Genomic DNA, 21766 nt, shown 5'->3' with positions numbered 1-21766 from the left:
GATTTGATGATCAAAAAACAATTAGGATAACCACATGTTTTAAGAGCTTTCTTTACATGTGTGTGTTCCCTCTTTTTCCCTTCTGGTTTAGAGGGAACATTTTCTGCCCAGTGATTTAGGGTCCTGATTACTCCAAGTTTGTGTCCCAGAGGGCGGTGGGAGTCAAAGAGGAGGTACTGGTCTGTGTGTGTGGGTTTCTGGTAAACTTCCACACCCCGGACGGACGTCAACGCGCCACCTGGATCTGCCGCACCCAAGCTGGAGGACAGTGCACTGCCTGGACCTGCCATGCACGACCTGCCATGCCTGAGCGAGACGGCCTGCACATCAATGTCCTGCCAAGTTACACATCCACGATCTGCCAAGCCACATCCTGTTCGGTCACAGTCTGCACTGCCAGCACGTTGCTGGTCACCTGCCATGCCACGCCGTCGCCGGCCACCAAAAGTCTTTCGCCATTGTTGCTGCCCACCTGAACTGTTCCATTGCCGAAGTTGGACCTGCGGTTGGCCCTCTGGGCTTTTTGTGTTGGACTATGTCCCTTTTGTTGTCTTGGGGGATTGGTTTGCTTTTGGACTATGCTAATAGTAAACAGCTAATGTTACCATATGTGTCGGCCAGGTTAACATTCATGAAGACTGTTTAATACTTTATTAAAAAACAGGAGCTTTGTTGACCTCTGAACTTTCTCCTTAAGTTTTGTTAAGTGTTATTAGCATTAGCTAATCCAGCTGTTAGTAAGGAGGAGCTGTGTGTCTGTCTGTGTGAAGTTGTGTGTCAGCAGCCAAAAAACCCAAAGGATCTATTGGTTCACATTTCCACCAACTACAAGAAGCATCTCACTGTACTCACCAACAGTGGTTTCTGGGGGAATAATTATTTCCTTCAATGTATATAGAAAAAAACATGTAGACATTTAGGGCAAGAAGAATCAAAAGTCTCACTAAACAACAATGGTATTTGTATTAGAATATTAAGAGCTATGGATTTTATATACTGATGCACCAAACTCGGTGAAGATTAGAAACACTTTTGCAAAGGATAAAGCTGTGCATCATCACAGCCTCCTCCATCCTCAAACCTCCAAATGCATTTTAGGAGTAAAACGCCCTTTAACATAGTGTACATAGACTGATTCCAGAGACAGATTAGTGAAATGAGAAAACCCCATTAAAATGAAAAACACTTCCTCTTCCCGGGCAGCAGGGGGCGCTGTCACGCCAGCGTAACAGAAGCGTTTTCCGGGTCAGCGCTCTCATTGCCCCGTTTAGCTCACGCAACAGTCCTTCCGGCCTGACCGCCATCAAAGATAGCAGGTACGATTTTAATGTCGAGAAGTTTTAGCCAAAAGCCGTTTCTAATCTTTGCCATCCGTCGAGTTTTAGAAGATTTGTTGAAACTGCTAGTAACTACTAACGTTACTTTACATCTCAGCTCAGTATTGTAGCACCGTATTTATATGAAGTTGAAGAAAATGTGGCGTCTAGTCAGCCGTGTCCGTTTTCATTATGTTCCTGAGTGCGTAGAAATCGGTGCTTCCGAGCGCAGACTGAATATTGTTGTAGTGAGAAACTAAAGCAGCGAGCAGACCTGCGGGCACATAGGGAGCTGTCACACAGTCTGGTGGACACTAAAGCTTTACCGGCCCGGTGTGACGGATCAGCGCCAGTAGGTCGCTTGTATCCTCAAAATTGGAAATGAAATAGCAGATTGCTCGAGGCTAACTCGCGTGTCTTACATGGCGAGTCCAAGTCAAGAGTTTTTTTACTGAAGGTGGCTGCAGCAGAGCACCTTTTAGTAATCAGCGTTCACTGAGTGTAAATGATGATGGTTAAGCTTCCACCGACATTGATCTGTTTAGATTGTGGTTGTTAAACGGAGTTTTGGAGTCCTGTTAGCACTGTAAGAAATGTTTTTGAGACCAAATTATGGTGTTGTTTCAAATAGCTCGCTCAAAAGGACCAGAAGCTCCTGCTAACATTCTTTTTGCACACAGTTATTGTCTAATCTGCAAGTTGCATCCATTGAACGAGAGTAATTGGTCTGTTGTGTGTGTATATCACGCAGTGCTTTGTTTTTTTATGAGGTTGAATTGATTTCACTGACCTTACATCTTGCTCGACTTCCTGAGCTACAGCTACCTTTGCAGTAAAGTAAAGCGATGGAGGTCCCCATCCTATTCCTGTGTCACAGACCTTGCCATGTCACATCTACACCCTGTTTGATTTGAGCTTTCCTGCTGTCAGATGATCATAGCACTACTGAACCCAGTGATGTAGACCACTCAAGGAGGAAAAAAGGCTTCGGTAAAACATTGCCCATGGGTGCAAAGCTAATGTGCCTTACAATCAGTGTTGGGCAAGTTACTTCGAAAAAGTAATTAATTATAGTTACTAGTTCTTCAAAAAAGTAACTGAGTTACAATATTCTAAAAGTAATTAATTACTTGAAAAGTAACTATTGCGTTACTTTAATAAAACGTTTAACGCTCTGGGGTCCAGGGTATAATTGGCCATTTTAACTACTTTTGATTTTCCCTCCACATTTTACCTTTAAAAACTATTTACTTTGCCTTGTTTGGTATCATCCTTTTCAGCACAACCTCACGTGTCTGAATTTACAGTTATGTTTTCATTTTGACATACTGTATTAACACAATTGATCTAAAATCAGACAAAAAACTTTAAATGCAAATAGAAATTGTCAATTTTAAATTCTGCACAAGTTTTGCAAACAACAAAGTTATTTGCATCCTTTTACCTTGATTTTTTAAAATAACTTTGTATAAATAAATAGCTTTGTCTTGAAGTGGTCATGTGATTGGCTTACCATGACTAGTTAATTCTTCCTCAGTCAAACAGCAGCACTCATGCGATTGTTTTGCCCTCTTAGCTCCAGGTGTTGTGCTAGACAGTGATCGTGATTACTGTCCGCAGGAGCGCGTGCAGCTGCTTAAAGCTGTAGCATCCAGATTACTTACTAGTCAGCTACTTCTGTGCAACTGATATAAGATGCGGTAAGCTGAACACAGCATCAACCATCTGTTTGTTGAAAAATAGTAACGGACCGCATTTTCTTGTTAGTAACTGTAACGGCGTTGTAACGATAGCAATAGTAATTAGTTAGATTACTCGTTACTGAAAAAAGTAACGCCGTTATTCCCATCACTGCTTACAATAGAGCTTAGACAAGAGCCTGTTGTCGGTGTTGGTCTTGCTGCTATTGCATACCAAAGTATTTGTTCTGATATGTTGATCATGTGAGATTGCAGCTAGTTAAAGCCTCATCATTTGCACTTGTCTTAATGTTTGTGTGTGATCCTCCGCAGACATGGCTATTCGTTATCCTATGGCTGTTGGCCTTAACAAAGGCCACCCAGTCACCAAAAATGTAACTGCTCCCAAACACAGCCGCCGGCGCGGGGTGAGTATCTCTGCTGAGTGACTTTACAGACTTGACTATATTACAAGTGTTAAGATAAATATATTTGCACTTCAGACAGTAGTTTGTGTACTTACTCTGTGACTGGTTTGACCTGAAGCGTTCGATGACACATATAGTGTAAATCAGTCCACATAAGCATAATCTGTCAGGCATCAACATTCCTATATCACATTATGTCCAAATAGAGTCAATGGTGTTAAATGCTTTGACTTACCGTGTACTATGTCTTTATTGCCCAGCGTCTGACCAAACACACCAAGTTTGTGCGGGATATGATCCGTGAAGTGTGTGGGTTTGCTCCGTATGAGAGGAGAGCCATGGAGCTGCTGAAAGTGTCCAAGGACAAGAGAGCCCTCAAGTTCATCAAGAAGAGGGTGAGTTTGTGTCAAAGCACTCGCCAGCCTAAACCACAGTACTATTTGTCCAGTTAGAAAACATAAAAGTGAGGACAAGTTGTAAAATGTAAATAAAGATTATGCAAATGTTGTATTATCTGTAGAATATTTATAAAACATATTACATGTTTAAACTGAATTATTGTACCATGTTAAGAAAACTGAGCTCATTTTGACTCAATGGCAGCAGCAGGTATCAGAACATTCGAACCGGGTCAAGCTGAAAAAGTGGCACTAAAAAGAAAGAGCTGGAGGAATTTAGCAGCCACTTAGGTTAATTGGCAACATGTGAGTCACATGACTGGGTCTAAAAGAGCATCTTAGAGAGGTAGAGGTTCACCATTCTGCAGAAAACTGCGTCTACAAATTGTTTTTCAGAATGTTTCTGAATGTAAACATGTGAAGACTTTGAGTAATTCATCATCTGTAGTTCATAATATCATCATTGTTGGTTGTCCGTATCACCAGGCCCTCAAAACGGGCATGATTGTGTGGTGGAAATCAGTGCATGGGCTCAGGATCAGTGTGTGAACACAGCTCAGCGTGCCCTCCACAGATGCAGGTTGGAGCTCTGTCATGCAAAGAGGCAGCCACATGGGAGCGTGATCCATAGACACCGCTGTCTTTTCTGGACCAAAGCCAGTTTGAGATAGACTGAGGCAAAGTGGAAAACTGCTGAGGTCATATTAATCAAAATCAGTGCCTATGGAAGTGGCAGTTTGCACCAAAAAACAGGACGAAGCAGGGTCAGAACTGCTGAGCAGCTGGAATCCTCTAACAGAGAAGAAGAATCTTCTAACATTCCTCTTCCACAAGTCCCGCAGCTGCTCTGGTGGACTTGTGGGTTGTTGTTAGAAGAAGAGGGGATGCTACACAGTGCTGCACGTGACCCTGCGCCAACTTATTTATGATTTGTGGCTGCAATCACATTCAAAATGAGCTCAGTTTTCATAACATGTTTATTTACTGAGGTTATCAGTACCATGTTTTGTGATTTGGAGGTTATACTCATAATTTTCTATGTTACACAGCCTTCCAACTGCTAACTAGGAGTTGAGATGTGTGCATTCTCACAATTTCAGTGAGGTAGTTTTATTATGAGCCATCTGTAATGTGTTGGCCATTTATAAGGACCCAAGCTTTTTTGTGATCGTTTGTTGGATATGATTTTTATGCACTAACTGGACAACAGAAAAGGTCAGAGCTCTTCTAATATTTCTATACTTTTTTCCCCTCACAGATCGGCACTCACATTCGGGCCAAGAGAAAGAGAGAAGAGCTGAGCAACGTACTGGCTGCCATGAGAAAGGCTGCTGCCAAGAAGGAGTAAAAGTCATTTAATAAAACGTGAAACTACATTCCAGCCTCGTCTTTCTTTTTTTGCTTTGTCACCATTCATCAGATCTGTTTATGTTGCTGCAACCATCTTGGTCGTCAGCACACCTGAAGATGTTTGTAGAAATCTCAAAATATAGACATAACATGCTGTTTGGCTTTAGACCAGACTCTAGATTAGCCTACGGTGGCTAAAGGAATGAATATCACCAAAGAACTTGTAAAATTACCGCTGCAGCAGAAATAAAGCATATACATTTTTGTATAGAAATGTGTACTTTAAGTATAAAATAAATTTTAGAATGGTGACTTGTGCCCATTCTTTTCTGTTTGAAAGGAGCATGAAGCTTTGGCATGTGTGTAAAAATGCTTAATCAGCTGAGTATTCGCCAGCACTTTATTTTGTCTCACACACGGTCACTCTCAAGCCACTTCCAAATTTTAAATGAGTTCACAAAATTAAATGGAGAAACATGAGGTGTGGAAGTTCAGTGGTTACCACTGTTGCCTCAGTGAGGGGTTTGTGGTTCACATCCCAACTGGGCTGTTCTTTTGAGTTTGCATGGTTTTGATGTGTGGCTTGTAGTCTTACGGAATTTGAGTGATCAGTACTACAAAACGCGACACACACCAGTCGTGCTAAATTAGCTCACAGGTGACTTGAATAATGCTGATCATCTCCAGCTCTGTTAATTGGCTATGCTTATGCCTTAGTAGACAAACCATTACTTAAAGTGCCATCACTTGACTCAGCTGTATTGGCTAATTATAGGCCAATCTCCAGCCTTCCTTTTATTTCAAAAATTCTTGAAAGTGTAGTTGTAAACCGCTAACTGATCATGTGCAGAGAAAAATAGTTTATTCGAGGAGGTTCAGTCAGGTTCGAAGCTGAGAGATGCATCTCCACCTTCAGCTGGTCCATGTATTGTTCAGAAATGGTCTCAGTGGAAGGGTTGCTTTCAGGAAGTCATTGTTAAGAAAGGTAAACAAACAAAAGCCTGAAGTATGCCACATTACACAAGAACTGGACTGAAAATCAGTGGCAACTGGCCCAATGGAGTGATGGATTCAAATTAAAAGATTTTGTTTCAAATTGTTGTCAGTAAGTGTAGAGGAGGTCAAGAAAGATGTACAACGGTGAGCACCTACAGCCTGCATCTGTTAAAAACGGTGGAGGCTCTCTCATGGTTGGGGTTGCATTTCAGCCAGTGGTGTTGGAGATCTTGTTAAAATCGATGAAATTATGAATCCAGATAAGTATCAAAAGATTTAGCATCTTCAAAAATGGTAAATTGCTGCACCCATCTCCCATTTTCCATGCAAATTCTAAAGATATAAGGGGTGCTCAAGACTTCTACATAAGCCTGGTGCAGTCGTACTGTGTGAAATTGTATGCACACACAGATTTGCCACCAACAATGAACATGTCTGTTTTTAGTAGTGTTTGGTCCTGGGGAAGGACAGCCCTGTTTGGATTCTGCGTGCAAACCACAGTTTCCAGCCTGGTGAGCCTTGCTCTTGGGAGATTTTGCTCCGTCTTTAACAACTTAAGAAAATTATATTGCTCAATTTTCTCATCCAATAAAAGAATATTTACTACACCCGTTTACCTTGTATTTTATTTAAAACCTACAAAAGGATCACATATTTCTAGATGTCACTAAGGGATATTGCCCTTCAATATAACTAAAGCTTTCAGACAGTTGTAGGGGTCGCAGTATATAATCATTTGTGAGACAATCATACAGGTTTAAAATAATACAAATTAGAACTAAATACCCTGAATTTGAACTGAAATGTAACATTTAGGACAACTGAGTTAAATTCTATCTCTGAGCTACGTTTTGATGTAAGTACAGGATATATAATAAAATATGTATAATATAAGACCTATTATTTTTTGCACCGTCAAAATTAAATGAGTGAAATGAGTGTCTTGAGCTACACTATAGCTAACTAGTTTAAAGTTAACATTACTGTTGGCTAAAGGGAGTCCGCGCACGGCTGTGGTGTTCTCACATACATCACACGAAACAACACAATTTTGCTCCAATAAAAGTAAAATAAATGACATAAATTAAAGATTTTCTCCATTTCGGTCGTCCATCACGGATGCAGCGTCTACTGTCGCGGTTGCTAAGCAACAAGAGCCGAGCGTCGTAGGGGACACGGTCCAGTTTAACAGCCGCTCACTTCCGGTCTTTAAGGGCAGCCCCTGAATTTGAACACACGCCTAGTTTTGCGTTTTAGGCGAGCGAGTGCTTAAATGATAAAAGAAGTAAGCACACAGACAGCGCAATAATGATGTAATACTTTGTGTGCGCCGTTGCCACTGGTGACGCGTCTTTATCCGTTTTAGTCCCGCCCTTGCTCGCTATTCTCCCTGTGATTGGCTGATAGTGGTTCCCTTGCGTTTCACTGGTTAGGCTGTGTGCAGCCCGTTTCCTAGCTGGGTATATTTAGCTGATTGCATTATCGGATCAGATTTAGCCTGCAGTCCAGCAGAGTAGTGAACGTTATTCCAGGTGAATTCTGACTAGTAGTTAGCCAAGTAGTTAAGCTAACGTGAACAGCAGCCGTCTCTTTTCAGAAAAGTCTAGGTTATTTGTAAGGAACGAAAACGAACCATTTCGGACATGTCTTCAGACGAAGACAGGGCCAAGGAAATTTTGAAGGGCTTCAAACTGTATCCTTTTTCCTGTTTGTGTTGCGCGAATGTTAGAAACACAGGAGTGAGCTAAATAGCTAGCTGTCTGGGTAAAGGCATAGGACAGGATGCAGCAACCACATTAGCAGGATGGATGTTGTACAACAAGCTTAGTTGCTAAAGCTAACCTGCCACAGTCTCCGCGCACGGAGTTGTATAGTTGCTGTTTTCTAGTGTCTGAACGGACACAACAGCAGCTCATTGAATGACGACCTGTGGGCTCACATGAGCTTCCACATGAGGGTGAATTCGCCTGCAGTTGTAGTACCTATGGCACATGACGAGGATGAGATTTTGCTCAGGTAGCTGAGAAGTAACTGTTGTGCCTCCTGTAACTATTATTAAGCGCCTCACAGGTATGTGACTCGCGTTGAGCATAGTCTGACTGCTGTATGGTTCCGTAATGCTGGAAGTTGAAACCCAGGTGCGCCTCTTTGTGTGATGATGGCAGACTTGATTCCACGCAGCTATTCTGGATTTGTATGCTAGCCACCAGAGCAACATTGGAGATTGCAGTATGACCTGTTAAATGTGTACTCATGTAGTGAGTAAGTTTTATTCCTCTTTGGTGTGCCTGTTAGCGCTCATCCAACACATGTCTGAGAAAGTGACCGAGGAACAGATTTGTGATTAGAGAGTAGGAGATGCTGTTCCTCATGTTTTTAAACGTTGAATTGGCATCTCTAACGATCGAGTCACACTGTACAAATGGATCAAAATCTTTGTTGCTCTGCACAGGTGCACTGAATGCAGGAATACAAGGAAAATCCACTGCTCCCGACAGAGAACACTGCTGCCCATCTGTAGCTTAGTAAAGATCACGTGACTAAGCCAGAAGTAATTAAACATTTCCAAGAGGAACTTTTTGATTCATCAGAAACAGGATACTGTCCCACATCCTGATAAAGGACACGCAGAAATCAATTTTCAGAGTGAAATCAATTTTGTTGACTGAATCTGTATATTTGATGTGAGGTCCAACAGAGTAAAAGATTCTGCAGTAGATTAGTCATGTATTACAGCATTTATACATTTTCTAATTTGCCAGTTTAATACATGGACATTCCTGTGACTGTACAGCTTAACAGCTGCAAATATAAAACATATCCCCCCAGCAGGGAATCCATAATGCACTTAAAAAGTGGTGCTTCCAGTGGATTTTGAAGAAAAACTCTGAACGTAATGCGCTCCCACGCAGGATAAGTGTTCAGCATAAGTTACCTCAGTCATTTAGGTAGGTAAATGGAGTCTCTTTAAGCTTGATGCAGCTCAACATGTCATTGATTGATTCATTAATTCTGAGTTGTAGCATCCAGTTTGAAAGACAAATGTCAGAACATCAGTCTGTAAACTAAACATGAAGCTGGTGTTTTGTTTGTTTGTTTTTTAACCAAGGAAAACTTAAAAAAAAAAAAAAAAGACAAAGCGATTAAAGTCATGCAGTAAAAGTGCAGTAGAGTAGTATCATAATAGTCTCTTATGTGTAGGTTATCATTGTAGACTTATTTTTAGGGGTTACACCTTGTGTACACATGCTGTAACATAAGCATGAAGCAGAAGCTAAGGAGGTGTTTCAAGCACACATCTGATGTTTAGGTTGCCTATATTTTATAAGAACTCAGTGCTGAGTCAGTTCACAATCATCATTAAAACACTTGTAAAATAGAAGGACATGCCTAGAAGCTCTGAAATATGCACTCAAAAACAGGAGTAAAACTATGTTATAACCTGTGTCGCACAGAATTAAACAAATACACTTCATTTCTGATGCTCAGAAAACATAAAAACTGAAAAGCATGTCCAGATTAGAAACCTTACTATAGAAAAAGTCTACAGAAAAGAGGGGGGGGGGGGGTGATGTTGTGCTTAATGGTTAGGTCTGTGCCAGTGTCACCCTTTCATGTAAATTAGCTTGAAGCTACACTAGGACATCCTGGGTTAACTTGACCAGTTAAGAACCAGCTTCATGTGAGCACTTTTTACTGCAGGCTTGATTCATACATTCACACACATTTCTACAGCACTTATACTGCATGCCTTTTAACCGTTTGGTCAGACCTCTTGTTGCACTGTGGTAATGGTTAAACCCATGATTTAGTGGAATGGAGCTTTACTGCCTTCTGTCATTATTGAAATGGGGTGAATAGAATTTTCTTTCCCCCTTCTTTACTGTAACTGTAACACAGATAAAATCCAATATGACAACAGCCCTGTTTAACTTCTATAATACTAAAGTAGTGTTTGTGAAGTTATTTCACTTTGTCCCATTCTGAGTAGTTATCAGATTTGTAAATGGTGACATGTGATGAATTTAAATGGCCAGGATGTTCTTACGAAACCCCTTCAGACACCTTGGAACTGGAAGGAAGTCTTCTAGAAGGATTAGTCAGATTTCAGCAAGCTACTGTGAGAGACTGACAACTAAAAGAGCTACACAGCAGTCTTTTTGCTAAAGCAGACAGCTCTAGTGTTTGGTACTTCAGTGTTTCCAGCTGACTTTTCAATCTTTTGATATCTTTCTAGATATCAAAAAAGTAAAATAATGACCTTTGTTTTAACTGCATGCCAGCTCAAAACACTATTCTTCTTCTTTTTATGGTTTACTAGTTGTAAATGAAAGGCAAAATATAAGCAGCTAATGTAATTGATGGTAAAACCTCAAGCAAATTGTTTCCTAAAATTGCAGTTACGTGCTGTGAGCATTACCTCAAAATAAATGTACATCAAAATTGTATTCATTGTTTATCCTAACATGTAATACTATAAAAGCTATTTTGGCAGCTCCACAATCAAATCTTATTGAATTCTGGTGTAAATGGCTTAAAGTTCAGTAATTGTATAAATGTTGGGGTTAGAAAGTTGCCAATACTTGGAGCCATTAACATGTCTTTAAAAAATAAATGCAGACTAAAATGCAACAGCAGCTTTTCACTGGGGGCTCATTAACGATGTTCTGACGGGTCTGTGCAGGCACCCTGGTGATTTACACACACACACACACACACACACACACACACACACCCTGCAGCAGACCCACAGGAGGCTATGGTATCATTTTGTATGATGTTATTGGAGCTGAAGTGTGTATGGATTTTAGACTGTGAGAAAGTGATTGGGAGTAAATTGAATAAGGGCATACATTATTGGGTGTAAAGCATTTGTGGAGGTGATGGTTTTTATTTTCTGAGCCTTTTTTTTTTGGTAGCGTGTAAAGAGGATTCTTCTGGATGGTGTAGATCTGGTTATACTTGAAGGGATTAGTGAAACTGTTCAACTCAGCATACTTTACTAGAAAGCCAAAGGAAGGGGGAGGGGATAGTAGAGGTAATGGAGTTGTGCTGTCAGTGGGATCTGACCCATACGGCTGGGATTATACTCCCTTGCAGACTCAGCCACGGACAGCTGTCGACTGCAGACACTTAGCTTGGAGGAGGTATGTACATTTGGTGCCCTTCAAGTGGAGTGGCTGTGGAGACAACTGTGCACAGACCCAACCAAAGGGAAGTGTGTGAAAGTCCACTCAGTTTCTTATATACACTGTTTGGACAAAAGCCACACAGCCACCATGTACAGTGCTCAACAGATAACAAATATATTACAAATGGGCCAAAAACTTTTTTCCAAACTATAAATGACTGTATTCACTGTAGTGAAGGTTCAGTGGACTTCTCTGGGAGGTCAGAAATGAATTATTAATCACATAAGCATGTGACCACTAAAACTACTTTTTCAGTTCAAAAATGGAAGTAAATAACTGATTTGACATCTTAATCAAAAAATAATAACATGTTGTACTTATATCCAATAAATGTGAAAAATATAATAGCAATTATAGAAACATAGAAAAGTAACTTCAGCAATTAAGGACATCTGTGACATAAAGCTTACATTTTGTTAAGCGCTGTATATGTTCTTCAAGCAAATTAGAAAATAGTATAAGAAATCCACTATTCATTACACTATTCACAGATGACCAATGAATAATCCCATAATATGACGACTTTCATTCCTCTGGGGGGTTGGCCAACAGGCTGCTGGTGGAAACTGTGCTACTGTTGTCTGAAAATAAAGACAGAGGAGAAGGGGAAGGTGTTTTAGGCATTGGTAAGAGAGAAGGAAAGGCATGAATGCAGAGGTGTGAGTAGGAACTCTACATGTAGGGACTCCGACTGGTAAAAGGAGAGAGCTGGGTGATACAGAGAGATCACCCAGCTCTGGGGGCAGCAGTGAGGCTGCTGCCTCACTGCTGCTCCCAGTGAGGCAGCAACTTTTCACTGGGGGGCTCATTAACAAGCACGGGAAGCACTCAAGGTGGATTCAAACTATTCTACCATGGTTTAGATTGGAAGTGAAGCGGCGTGGGGGTAATCTTTAAGGAAGAGGATGTCAACAGTGTTATGGAGATGAAGAGGGAGTGAGGTGGGATCATGAGTTTGATGATGGAAATTGAAGGTGTGATGTTAAATGTTGTCAGTGCACAGTGTCCCTATGGCAGGTGGGAGTTGTTAATTTCAGTGTAATGTAGGTTAGGGGAACAGAGGTGATGAGGTGTTGGGGAGGTATGCTTTTAAGGAGAGAAATGTGGAAAATTACGTGGCAGTGGATTTTACAAAAAGGATGGAAAGGACTGTCAAACATACAAGAAAAGAGAGGAACATAGGGTGGCATAAGGTCACCCTATGTTCACCCTGAGTGCAGTTTGAAAGACATGAGACTCCAAGGTGGTGTCAGGGTAGCTAAGCAGCATCTGATGGTAGTTGGTAGGATGATTTTAGAAATTAAGAAGAGGAAGCAAGTCAAGGATTAAATGGTGAAAGTTGAAGAAGGAAGCATGTCGCTCAGTTCAGGAAGGAGCTGGGACGGGCTGTGGGGTTTGTTGGGAAGTTATCAGATGACTGGGAATGTACAGCTGAAATGGTGAGAGAACCTGTCAAGAAGGTGTTTGACATATCCCTTGTATTTAAGAAAGAGTATAAGGATACTTGGTAATGGAATGAGGAAGTACATGAAAATATTCAAAGAATGAGGTTAGCAAAGAAAAAGTGTGATAGTCACAGAGATGAAGAAAATAGACAGGTGTACTAAGAGGTTTACAGCAAAGAAAGAGGTGGCAAAGGCTCATAGTGAGTTTGTGAAGCTGGAGACTAAGGAAGGACAAAAGGACTTGCAGAGAGATCATGCTGAAAAGATTGTGCAGCAGCCTTTCTATCTCTAAACATAAAGATGGAAATCGAATAATGAGTGAAAAGAGTGTTGGGAAGATGGAGGAGATACAGGAGTATGGATGGAGGACAATTTTATTTATACAGCGCCAAATCACAACAGTCATCTCAAGACGCTTTATATTGTAAGACCCTACAATAATACATACAGAGAAAAACCCAACAATCATATGACCCCTTATGAGCAAGCACTTCGGCGACAGTGGGAAGGAAAAACTCCCGGAGGGGCGGACATCTGCTGCAACTGTTTGGCGTTAGAGGAGGAAGACGGGACAAAAGACATGCTGTGGAGGGGGCCAGAGATTAATAATGAGTATAATTCAGTGCAGAGAGGTCTAACACATAGTGAGAAAAGCGACTGGAGAAGAAACACTCAATGCATCATGGGAATCCCCCAGCAGTCTACACCTATTGCAGCATAACTAAGGGAGGATTCAGGGTCACCTGGTCCAGCCCTAACTATATGTTTTAGCAAAAAGAAAAGTTTTAAGCCTAATCTTAAACATAGAGATAGTGTCTGTCTCCCGAATCCAAACTGAAAGCTGGTTCCATAGAAGAGGGGCCTGAAAACTGAAAAAAGCCTCCCATTCTACTTTTAAATACTCTGGGAACAACAAGTAAGCCTGCAGTGCGAGAGCGAATTGCTCTAATGTGCTGATATGGTACTACAAGGTCATTAAGATAAGACGGGGCCTGATTATTTAAGACCTTATACGTGAGGAGCAGGATTTTAAATAACAGGGAGCCAATGCAGGAGAAATATGCTCTCTCTTTCTAGTCGCTGTCAGTACTCTTGCTGCAGCATTTTGGATCAACTGAAGGCTTTCTTATGGAGTTTTTAGGACATCCTGATAATAACAAATTACAGCAGTCCAGCCTAGAAGTAATAAATGCACAAACTAGTTTTTCAGCGTCGCTCTGAGACAGGATGTTTCTAATTTTAGAGATGTTGCACAAATGGAAGAAAGCAGTCTTACATATTTGTTTACTGTGTGCATTGAAGGACATTTCCTGGTCAAAAATGACTCCAGAATTCTATTGGTTAGGTTACATATAAAATTATTGCTTTTTGTTCATCATCAATTTATCCATCCATCCTCTTCTGATTATTGTGGGGGCGGGGTTTAATTGTAGCTACCATGGGTTGAAAGTGCATTATGAGTAAATTTTCAAAGGTCATATTACAGTGTATGATAGATGACTGTTCATAATAGTAGTAGCGTATTAAAGGTCTGCTTTTTACCTGTGTTTTGACATACTGTCAAAAAAAGTTTTAACGTCATCATTTTCAACATGTTCCAGCCATCAGTGCTTGAGAATTTAAATCTGTACTCTGATGGTTTTAAGGTTGTGTTCTGTGGGTTTGTGCTGTCGTCCTCCTGTTGTTTCTAACGTGAGCAGTGAGCACTTCTGTACTACAGTAGGAAATTCAGCATGCAGGCTTCATGAAGTCTGGGGGAATACTTGTTCCAGGGTACCATGCTTTGGTGTTAATGGCTGACCAGTGTTAAGTTATAGTACTACTGTTGTTGCAGTAATATTGTTGAGCTGATCAGAGGTTGTGTTTCTTCACCAGATATCCTGCCAGTTTTCATTTTGCTTTGATTGGAATTAAGTGAGGGCATGGCGCATTAAGAACGGCTTCAGTTCCTTCACGTAAGCTTCTACTGGTTTTTGGCTGATTTCTCCAGTGCAGCATGTTCCTTTTGAAAACACCAGTTGTAGAAGTATCCAGATCTATAATGTTTATTCACAGTACACGCTGTTTGTTGGGAAAAGATCATCTTTAATTGGAAATGATATGAATACAAAATGTCAAATATTTTGAATTTGGCAGCAAACACTTGAAAAAGTTGGCAATGGGGTAACACGACAGGGAAAGAGCCTGAAAATATGCATGTTGAAAAGTCTCACTGCTGACCTGACATGTAGGGACATTACAGGGAGGTGTAGGTCAGGTACACGCTAGGTTACAGCATAGCTACTTTGTAGATCTCCCACTGTAGCAGAAATTCCCAGTAAGTCTACCGGTGTGTATTTGAGTGGTGCGTTCACTTTGGTTAGGACACTGTTACTTAACTGTTTCCTGGTAGAAACTGGATGAATCTTCGGGATGCAGAGACGGGCAAAGTGCTGTGGCAGGGAACGGAGGACCTCTCTGTACCGGGAGTTGAGCACGAAGGTATATCTGCACTTTGGACACTCAAAAGTCATATCTGTTGTGACAGAACAACTAAATACAGATCTTCAAATCATTTTTATGAGACCTGTTTAGATGGTTTACCCACTAATTCATAATAAAACCCAGTCATCTCATAAGCCAACATTGTCAGCTGATACTGATGGTTCTATCTCTCTGTTTATTTAGAGGCTGTATATTTAGACAAAGTCATTTTTTCACATCATTTTAAGTTTAAAAATTATAATGTTCAAGAGGCGTTTGTGAGGGCCACTCAAAGAACACCAGATTGACTTTTCAATGTTACCAAAAGTGATTTTGTGGTTTTCAATCATCCTGTTGTAGAAACCAGCCTCTAGTTAACATTGGAAGAAATTGGTTTCACTCTTCCAGTGAAAATTGTGTGCAGCACAAACAATAAATGTGTTCTTTTGTAAATGACAGATAAGGTCGGAAATGACTGTTTATCAGGATCGACTGTTGCAGGTAAACAGGAGTGGAGTCATCACATCCATCATAAAATGTTTTGTGGCATTGTGCCTTCAAATAATGTATAACACAGGACGACCAAGCAGAAAAAACGTGTTTGTCCATTATTGCTCAAGAAGTTTCTTGACAGCATGATATCGGACTGACAGTAGGGAATCTTTTATGAATTCCATTGTCATCACAGATTATCCCGCAAATCTGAGGAGCCTGATCAATTTTTTACACTCAGAATTGTTCTCGGTTTCCATTCAACCTGATAATTCAGTTACTGAAGTGAAATAATGATCAATGGGTTATGCAACTTTTTTTTAGTGGCAGTAAAAAGCTAAACTTTGTCTGTTAGTGGACAATGGTCAAATCAGCCATTCATTATTCTTCACTCTCTCCCTTCCCCATCATATCCCTCCATCAGTTTTTTAAACCATAGTAATTACACCTTCCTGTCTTTCTCGCTCTGTTCTTGGGCCTGCGGTCTCTCCTCCTGCACTTCTCCACAGCAAGTGTGAGCAGCAGCAGCCTCCTGTGACTGCGATGGCTGGTTACTAGTTGTTGCTAGGACTACAGCTGTCAGTGTAGCAGCAGCCCTAACAACTAACATGTCGCTTAATTTCATACAGTTTGCTGCATCCATTTCTTGTATCAGAGTGGCTATATCTCAGGAGCTAGAGCGGGTCGTACTAATTAGATGGTTAGTGGTTCAATCCCTGCCTGTTCTGGTTTGGATGCCATAGTATCATTGGGCAAGATGCTAACCATCCGTCGAAGTGTGAATGTTGGATGGAAGCACATAAGCATGGAAAAAGTGCTTGTATGAATGGATGCGAACAAGTGAATGAGGCATGTTGTATAAAGTGCTCTGAGTGCCCCAGTAGAGTAGAAAAGACAACCAGTCCATTTACCATTTGTGTTTTTTTTTCTGTCTTAGCTTTTCAGCTCCACTTTGCTACTTTTGTTTGCTTTGGTCCATCTTTATCAGCCACTTCTTCCATGATACACTCTGTTCTACAAGGTGCATGAATGCACAGGAAAGGCAGACGAGGGGTCAGTTGCGTTGACAGATTTGATCCGATCCTACAAGCTGACCTGTAGCCTGTATAATTATGTCTGCAAAGGGGAAGAAATTGACCCACTGGGCAAATGCCAGATTGCCAGTTCAGGGCTGTTAGGTGCCCAAACTTTTGCAGATGCCACTGTCTGTCTGCTGCATGAGTTTATTCATTTAGCTTTCACATAAAAAAAAGAAGTAGTTGTTATACATATACTACGACATGCACTCTCTGGCTACTTCATTAGTTAGACCTTGGGTTTACTCCCTTTAGCCTTCAGAACTGCCTTCGTTATTTTTGACAGAGATTCAACAAGATGCTGGAAACAAAATAGCATCAAACTGTTGTTTTAGATTTGTTTGCTAAATTGAGATCACGAACTTTTCACATACTTGTATTCAAGTTTAAAGTCTTAGGTCCTGGGCCCACAAATGAAAACACTGAATGCTGGTATTACGTAGCTAGCTGTTGTAAGCAGAGTTAATTATATACGACATATCTGTCTCTTCAGCTCGTGTCCCAAAGAAGATCCTGAAGTGTAAAGCAGTGTCCAGAGAGCTCAACTTTTCTTCCTCAGAGAAACTGGAGAAGTTTAGACTGGAGCAGAAAGTTTTCTTCAAAGGACAGTGTTTAGAAGGTAATATGTGAAAACTGACACAAGCCCTGCATGTTCCTGTCTGGTTCTACAGACATCCTCTTATCCACATGTGGTACAGGGACCAGTAGCTAACTGAACATGTTAAAAACAGAGTCGACTAGGTACTGCTGGAAAAGTGCTATATGTTATCCATATCTTATCTGTCTCATATAATATAGTCAGTGTAAGATTAAGCCTATTTTACTCCAAATTAAGTCAAGTTTATTAAAATGTGTTTAAAATTTGTTAAAAAAAAAACAAAGACCAAAATGAATATATACAAAATACAATAGTATTCCCTTAAAAGTGATTACTACCCACAGAGGGAGCAGTTAAATGCTATTTGAAGATGTTAACATGTTTGAAGTAAACCTCCCTTTCACATAGCATCATCACTTAACCTCGACCCCTCAGCTGTAATCGGCTGACTGCGTCATGTCGTCACCACGGTGGGCGGGTGAGAGGTCACCCAGGTTTGTGAATGCAAGAACTCAAGAACAAGGCAAAAAAGAAACTTTATATTGATACCATAGCTGTATCTACTAAAAATCTCAGACAAGTTCAAATCTCAATGACTTGGACTTGGTCAGTTTTTTTGAAAATCTTGTGAATGTGAGAACTTGAGAAAAAGGCAATTTTGAAATTGATACTGTAGGTGCGTTTACTAGGAGGCTAACAGCTTTTTGTTGTTTTGACCATGTGTAGGGACAAATGAAGGCCTGGTAGTCTTAGGAAGGTTCCAAACCAAAAATGATAAAATGCTCAGAATTACAATTAAATAAAAATGTATTTTTGTGAATTCATTAGCAAATTAATTATAAGATTCTATGATCAAGCAAGTTGAAATCTGAAAGAAGGAAAACCTGTGCAGGGTTACTAGAAGGCGGTTTGAGAAGAACAGACAGCTCACAGCCCTGGAACCTGTTGTGCATTGTTGTCACTTCCCTGTTTCACTGTGTTTGTAGTACAGTAATCCCCCTGACACCCTGCTGCACGGTTCCAGAGAGAAAACACACAATCCACACCCACATAACATGTTTGTGCTGCTGTTTTCCACCTGAGAAGAAAAATGTCTGTGAACTAATATTTAGGCCATGGTGGTATAGTAATAACAATGATAGTGTATGCTAGAGCAGCAGCATTGAGCCCTCTGTCTCTGTCTCTCTGTCCAGAGTGGTTCTTTGAGTTTGGTTTCGTTATCCCCAACTCCACCAACACATGGCAGTCTCTGATAGAAGCGGCTCCAGAGTCCCAGATGATGCCAGCCAATGTTTTAACGTGAGTCTCTGCTCAGATGTTTCCTGTGCTTTGTTTTGTGTTTCTGTACTTGGACCGTCTCTGTTTCAATGCCATAGAGCTGTGCTAGGCTTTTATCTGGCCTTGAGCTACATCAGGCCTGCTTCCATAGCGATACAAAGTGTACATCAACACACAAGTGGTCTTATGTTCTTGGCTGAAATATATTTACATACTTGCATTTTATTCTGATGATCTGAACATTTGCACGTAGCCGCCCTGTGGATTTTCAGCGACCGAATCATAAAAGATCCCGTCGCTGAGCTTCAAACCGCACAAAGTGTCGTTCAGCAGCCCTACATTCTTCTTTCAGTGTGCCCGGAGGTCGTCTTTAAACAGATGGCTTGGGAAGCGCAGGCTAATCATAATTAAAGTCAAGTGCCACATTTAGTTTCCTTTTATTCTACCAGTCACAGCTGTACAAAGTTGCGCAGCATTCATGTATCTTTTGCCCTGTTGTAGTGAATTTTCCGTTATGTTTCACTTTTACTAAAGGCTGACACTTGTCTTTGTTTTCTAGTGGTAATGTTATCATAGAGACCAAGTTCTTCGACGATGACCTGCATGTCAGTACTTCCAGGGTACGGCTTTTCTACGTCTGACATTTAACCCCCCGAGTCTACCTTCCTGAATGCTGACACCCTGCCGAGGTCTGTAAATACCCAAGGTTAGCTACAATTCGCAGCGGTAAAGAGCTCATTGCTGACGTGGGATCAGCATGTTGGGGTGAAACCCAGCTGTGGCGCCACAATCAGTCAAGTGAGCTCGTGTTCTCTAGTTTTGTGTCGACTTGAAAACCTCTGGACCTTGGAAGAAGAGGGAAGAGGAGGAGAGAGAACTCGATTGCTTCCCCTGTTCCAGGATCACCTCTCTCTCTGTTTTCCCCTTCAGACTGTTTCACTGTAAACACGTGATCACTGATCTCAAGTCAGCTAGGGAAGCCCTCTGAAATGACCCGACTTGTGTTTTTTCTTTTTTGTAGTGCTGCCCTATCTCACTCCCAGGTAGCATTTACTCAGGAACAGAACAGATGTATAACCTTCTGTGAATAGATATCATGTTTTCTAATCTCCATGTGTCATGTCATGGCTGGTCAAAGATGGACTGTTGTTGTTGAGGGAAGGTGATGCACTCAAGCAGGGGTGGGGGAACTCCATGCCTCAGGGGGCCAGTGTCCTACATGGTTTTAGATATCAGCCTAGGTCAACACACCTGAATAAAATGATTAGTTCACTACCTCTGGAAGTGGCCTCTGGAGAACTTCAAGACATGTTGAGGAGGTGATTTCGCCATTTAAATCAGCTGTGTTGGATCAAGAATACATCTAAAACCTGCAGGACACGGCTCTCGAGGCCTGGAGTTCCCCCACCCCTGCACTAGAGGGACGGGGATGAGATGAAAGCTCTTATTGTCATTTTAGGTGCTACAAATTTTATTGACAACTCAGATAAAATGTATAAACCTGTTACAATGAACACTACATATTTTACATAATTCAAATATAAAGTAGTATAGCCTTGAGGCGACTGTTGTTATGATCTGGCGCTATATAAATAAAATTGAACTGAATTGAGCTCATTTCCTCTGGCTGCGTCCCGTTTCAGAGGCTGTCTGTGAGCGCCCACATTTCTCACATGTCTTTACTAGTAAGGGTGACATTCCAAAGCAGGTGAAATGCAGCCTCCTTCCTGCATTCGAGCAACAGAAGGAGCACAACCTGTGCACTCTTCTCCTCCTCAGATGGTCAATGTTTTTTTTTTTTTCTAGTCATTGATTAGAATTGCTTGGTTTTTATTGGAGAAATGGAAGAAATATACATTTGTGGATATATTAATCTTTACACATTAACCCAGTTGTAATGTTTCACTTTGATGAGTTGATGAGGCCCGTCTAACACTGCAGTGCTCATCCCCTGTTAGTTTTCTAAAGCACTAACCTTAGCAGGCTGACTCGTGACTGGGACAAACCCGCTTAATATAATGTTTGCAACAGTGGTTTCAATGTAGTCTGATAGAAGGCTACACATGTTTGCTTGTTTTTTTACACTCCTCCATGAATTGTTAAAGTGAAACCTTCACACAGTTATGACTTAATTAAAAACTGTTGTTATTCACTGGTAGAACAAAACAAGCTTTTATTCCATTAATTTATGTTTTAATTGACCTTCACACGACTTAATTCTGATATTTCACTTTGAATAAAATCATTATCAGGGTGAAACCAAAACGTGCGTCATTTTATCTTAGCTAGATCCAGATGGTAACAGCAGCTTAAATTCTTTTACAACACCTTTGCTTTGCATATTCTCACTAGATTATGTAGTTCAGACATTCACCTCGTTATGTGTATTTCTTAGCTCCTATCTGGGCTTTGTAAAATAGATTTGTGTTGTAATATAATGGGAGGTGTGGATTAAAGTTACATGATGTTGGAATAACATGATGCGTTCTGTTTATTTTATTAATTAATAATTTTCCCCGACATGGTTGTGAAACAATTTCCCCAATTTCAAATGATGCATGTAGAGTTGTTGGAAAAATTCCCATGCACCCTGAAGTATCTTATCACAGATATGCTCTTCTATGGCTAGGCCAAAAAACAGGTGGAGTCTCCTCTCTAGTACTGGGGCAAAGACTTCCACAGGGAGGCCAAGGAATGTCATTCCCCTAGTTACCTGTAGGACCACCATCCCAGTTTGCCAATCCAGAGGGGACTGTCCCTGACCTCCACACAATGCAGCAGAGATTTGTCAACCAAGACAGCCCCACAGCATTTACTTCACTGCAGATACTGGTCAGCTGGCTCCAGAATCCAAGAAACAAACCAAGATTGGTACAACTGTCCTTCAACTGACTGCTCCCTTCACTTTTGGCATCCACCATTGAGACAGGTATCAGCAACTTTACAGCCAGAAATAGAGGAGTGGCACATGACTAATTTGGATTCAATGTCCTGACCAAAGATCTACCAGAATGGAGGGGTAAAGATCTCTTGCAACAGGCATTCTGCCAGATGG

The 21766-nt window shown here is 41.0% G+C and overlaps 2 protein-coding genes across 2 annotated transcripts; both read left to right on the top strand.

Moving 5' to 3' along the window:
* The first annotated feature begins 1234 nt into the window (after window positions 1-1234).
* rpl36 (ribosomal protein L36) lies at window positions 1235-5197 on the top strand. The gene is made up of 4 exons (XM_006803592.2): window positions 1235-1316; window positions 3329-3423; window positions 3684-3818; window positions 5080-5197. Exons 2-4 carry the CDS (start codon window positions 3331-3333, stop codon window positions 5167-5169), a joined length of 318 nt encoding a protein of 105 aa, XP_006803655.1. The 5' UTR covers window positions 1235-1316; window positions 3329-3330; the 3' UTR covers window positions 5170-5197.
* Window positions 5198-7587: 2390 nt separating this feature from the next.
* pde6d (phosphodiesterase 6D, cGMP-specific, rod, delta) lies at window positions 7588-21181 on the top strand. Its single transcript, XM_006803591.3, has 5 exons — window positions 7588-7860; window positions 15197-15285; window positions 17329-17454; window positions 18627-18732; window positions 19271-21181. Exons 1-5 carry the CDS (start codon window positions 7811-7813, stop codon window positions 19350-19352), a joined length of 453 nt encoding a protein of 150 aa, XP_006803654.1. The 5' UTR covers window positions 7588-7810; the 3' UTR covers window positions 19353-21181.
* Window positions 21182-21766: the final 585 nt, after the last annotated feature.

Source organism: Neolamprologus brichardi, chromosome 17 (genome assembly GCF_056152115.1).
Source record: "Neolamprologus brichardi isolate AB-2024 chromosome 17, ASM5615211v1, whole genome shotgun sequence".
Lineage (NCBI taxonomy): Eukaryota > Metazoa > Chordata > Actinopteri > Cichliformes > Cichlidae > Neolamprologus > Neolamprologus brichardi.
This window is presented reverse-complemented; position numbering and strand designations above follow the sequence as displayed.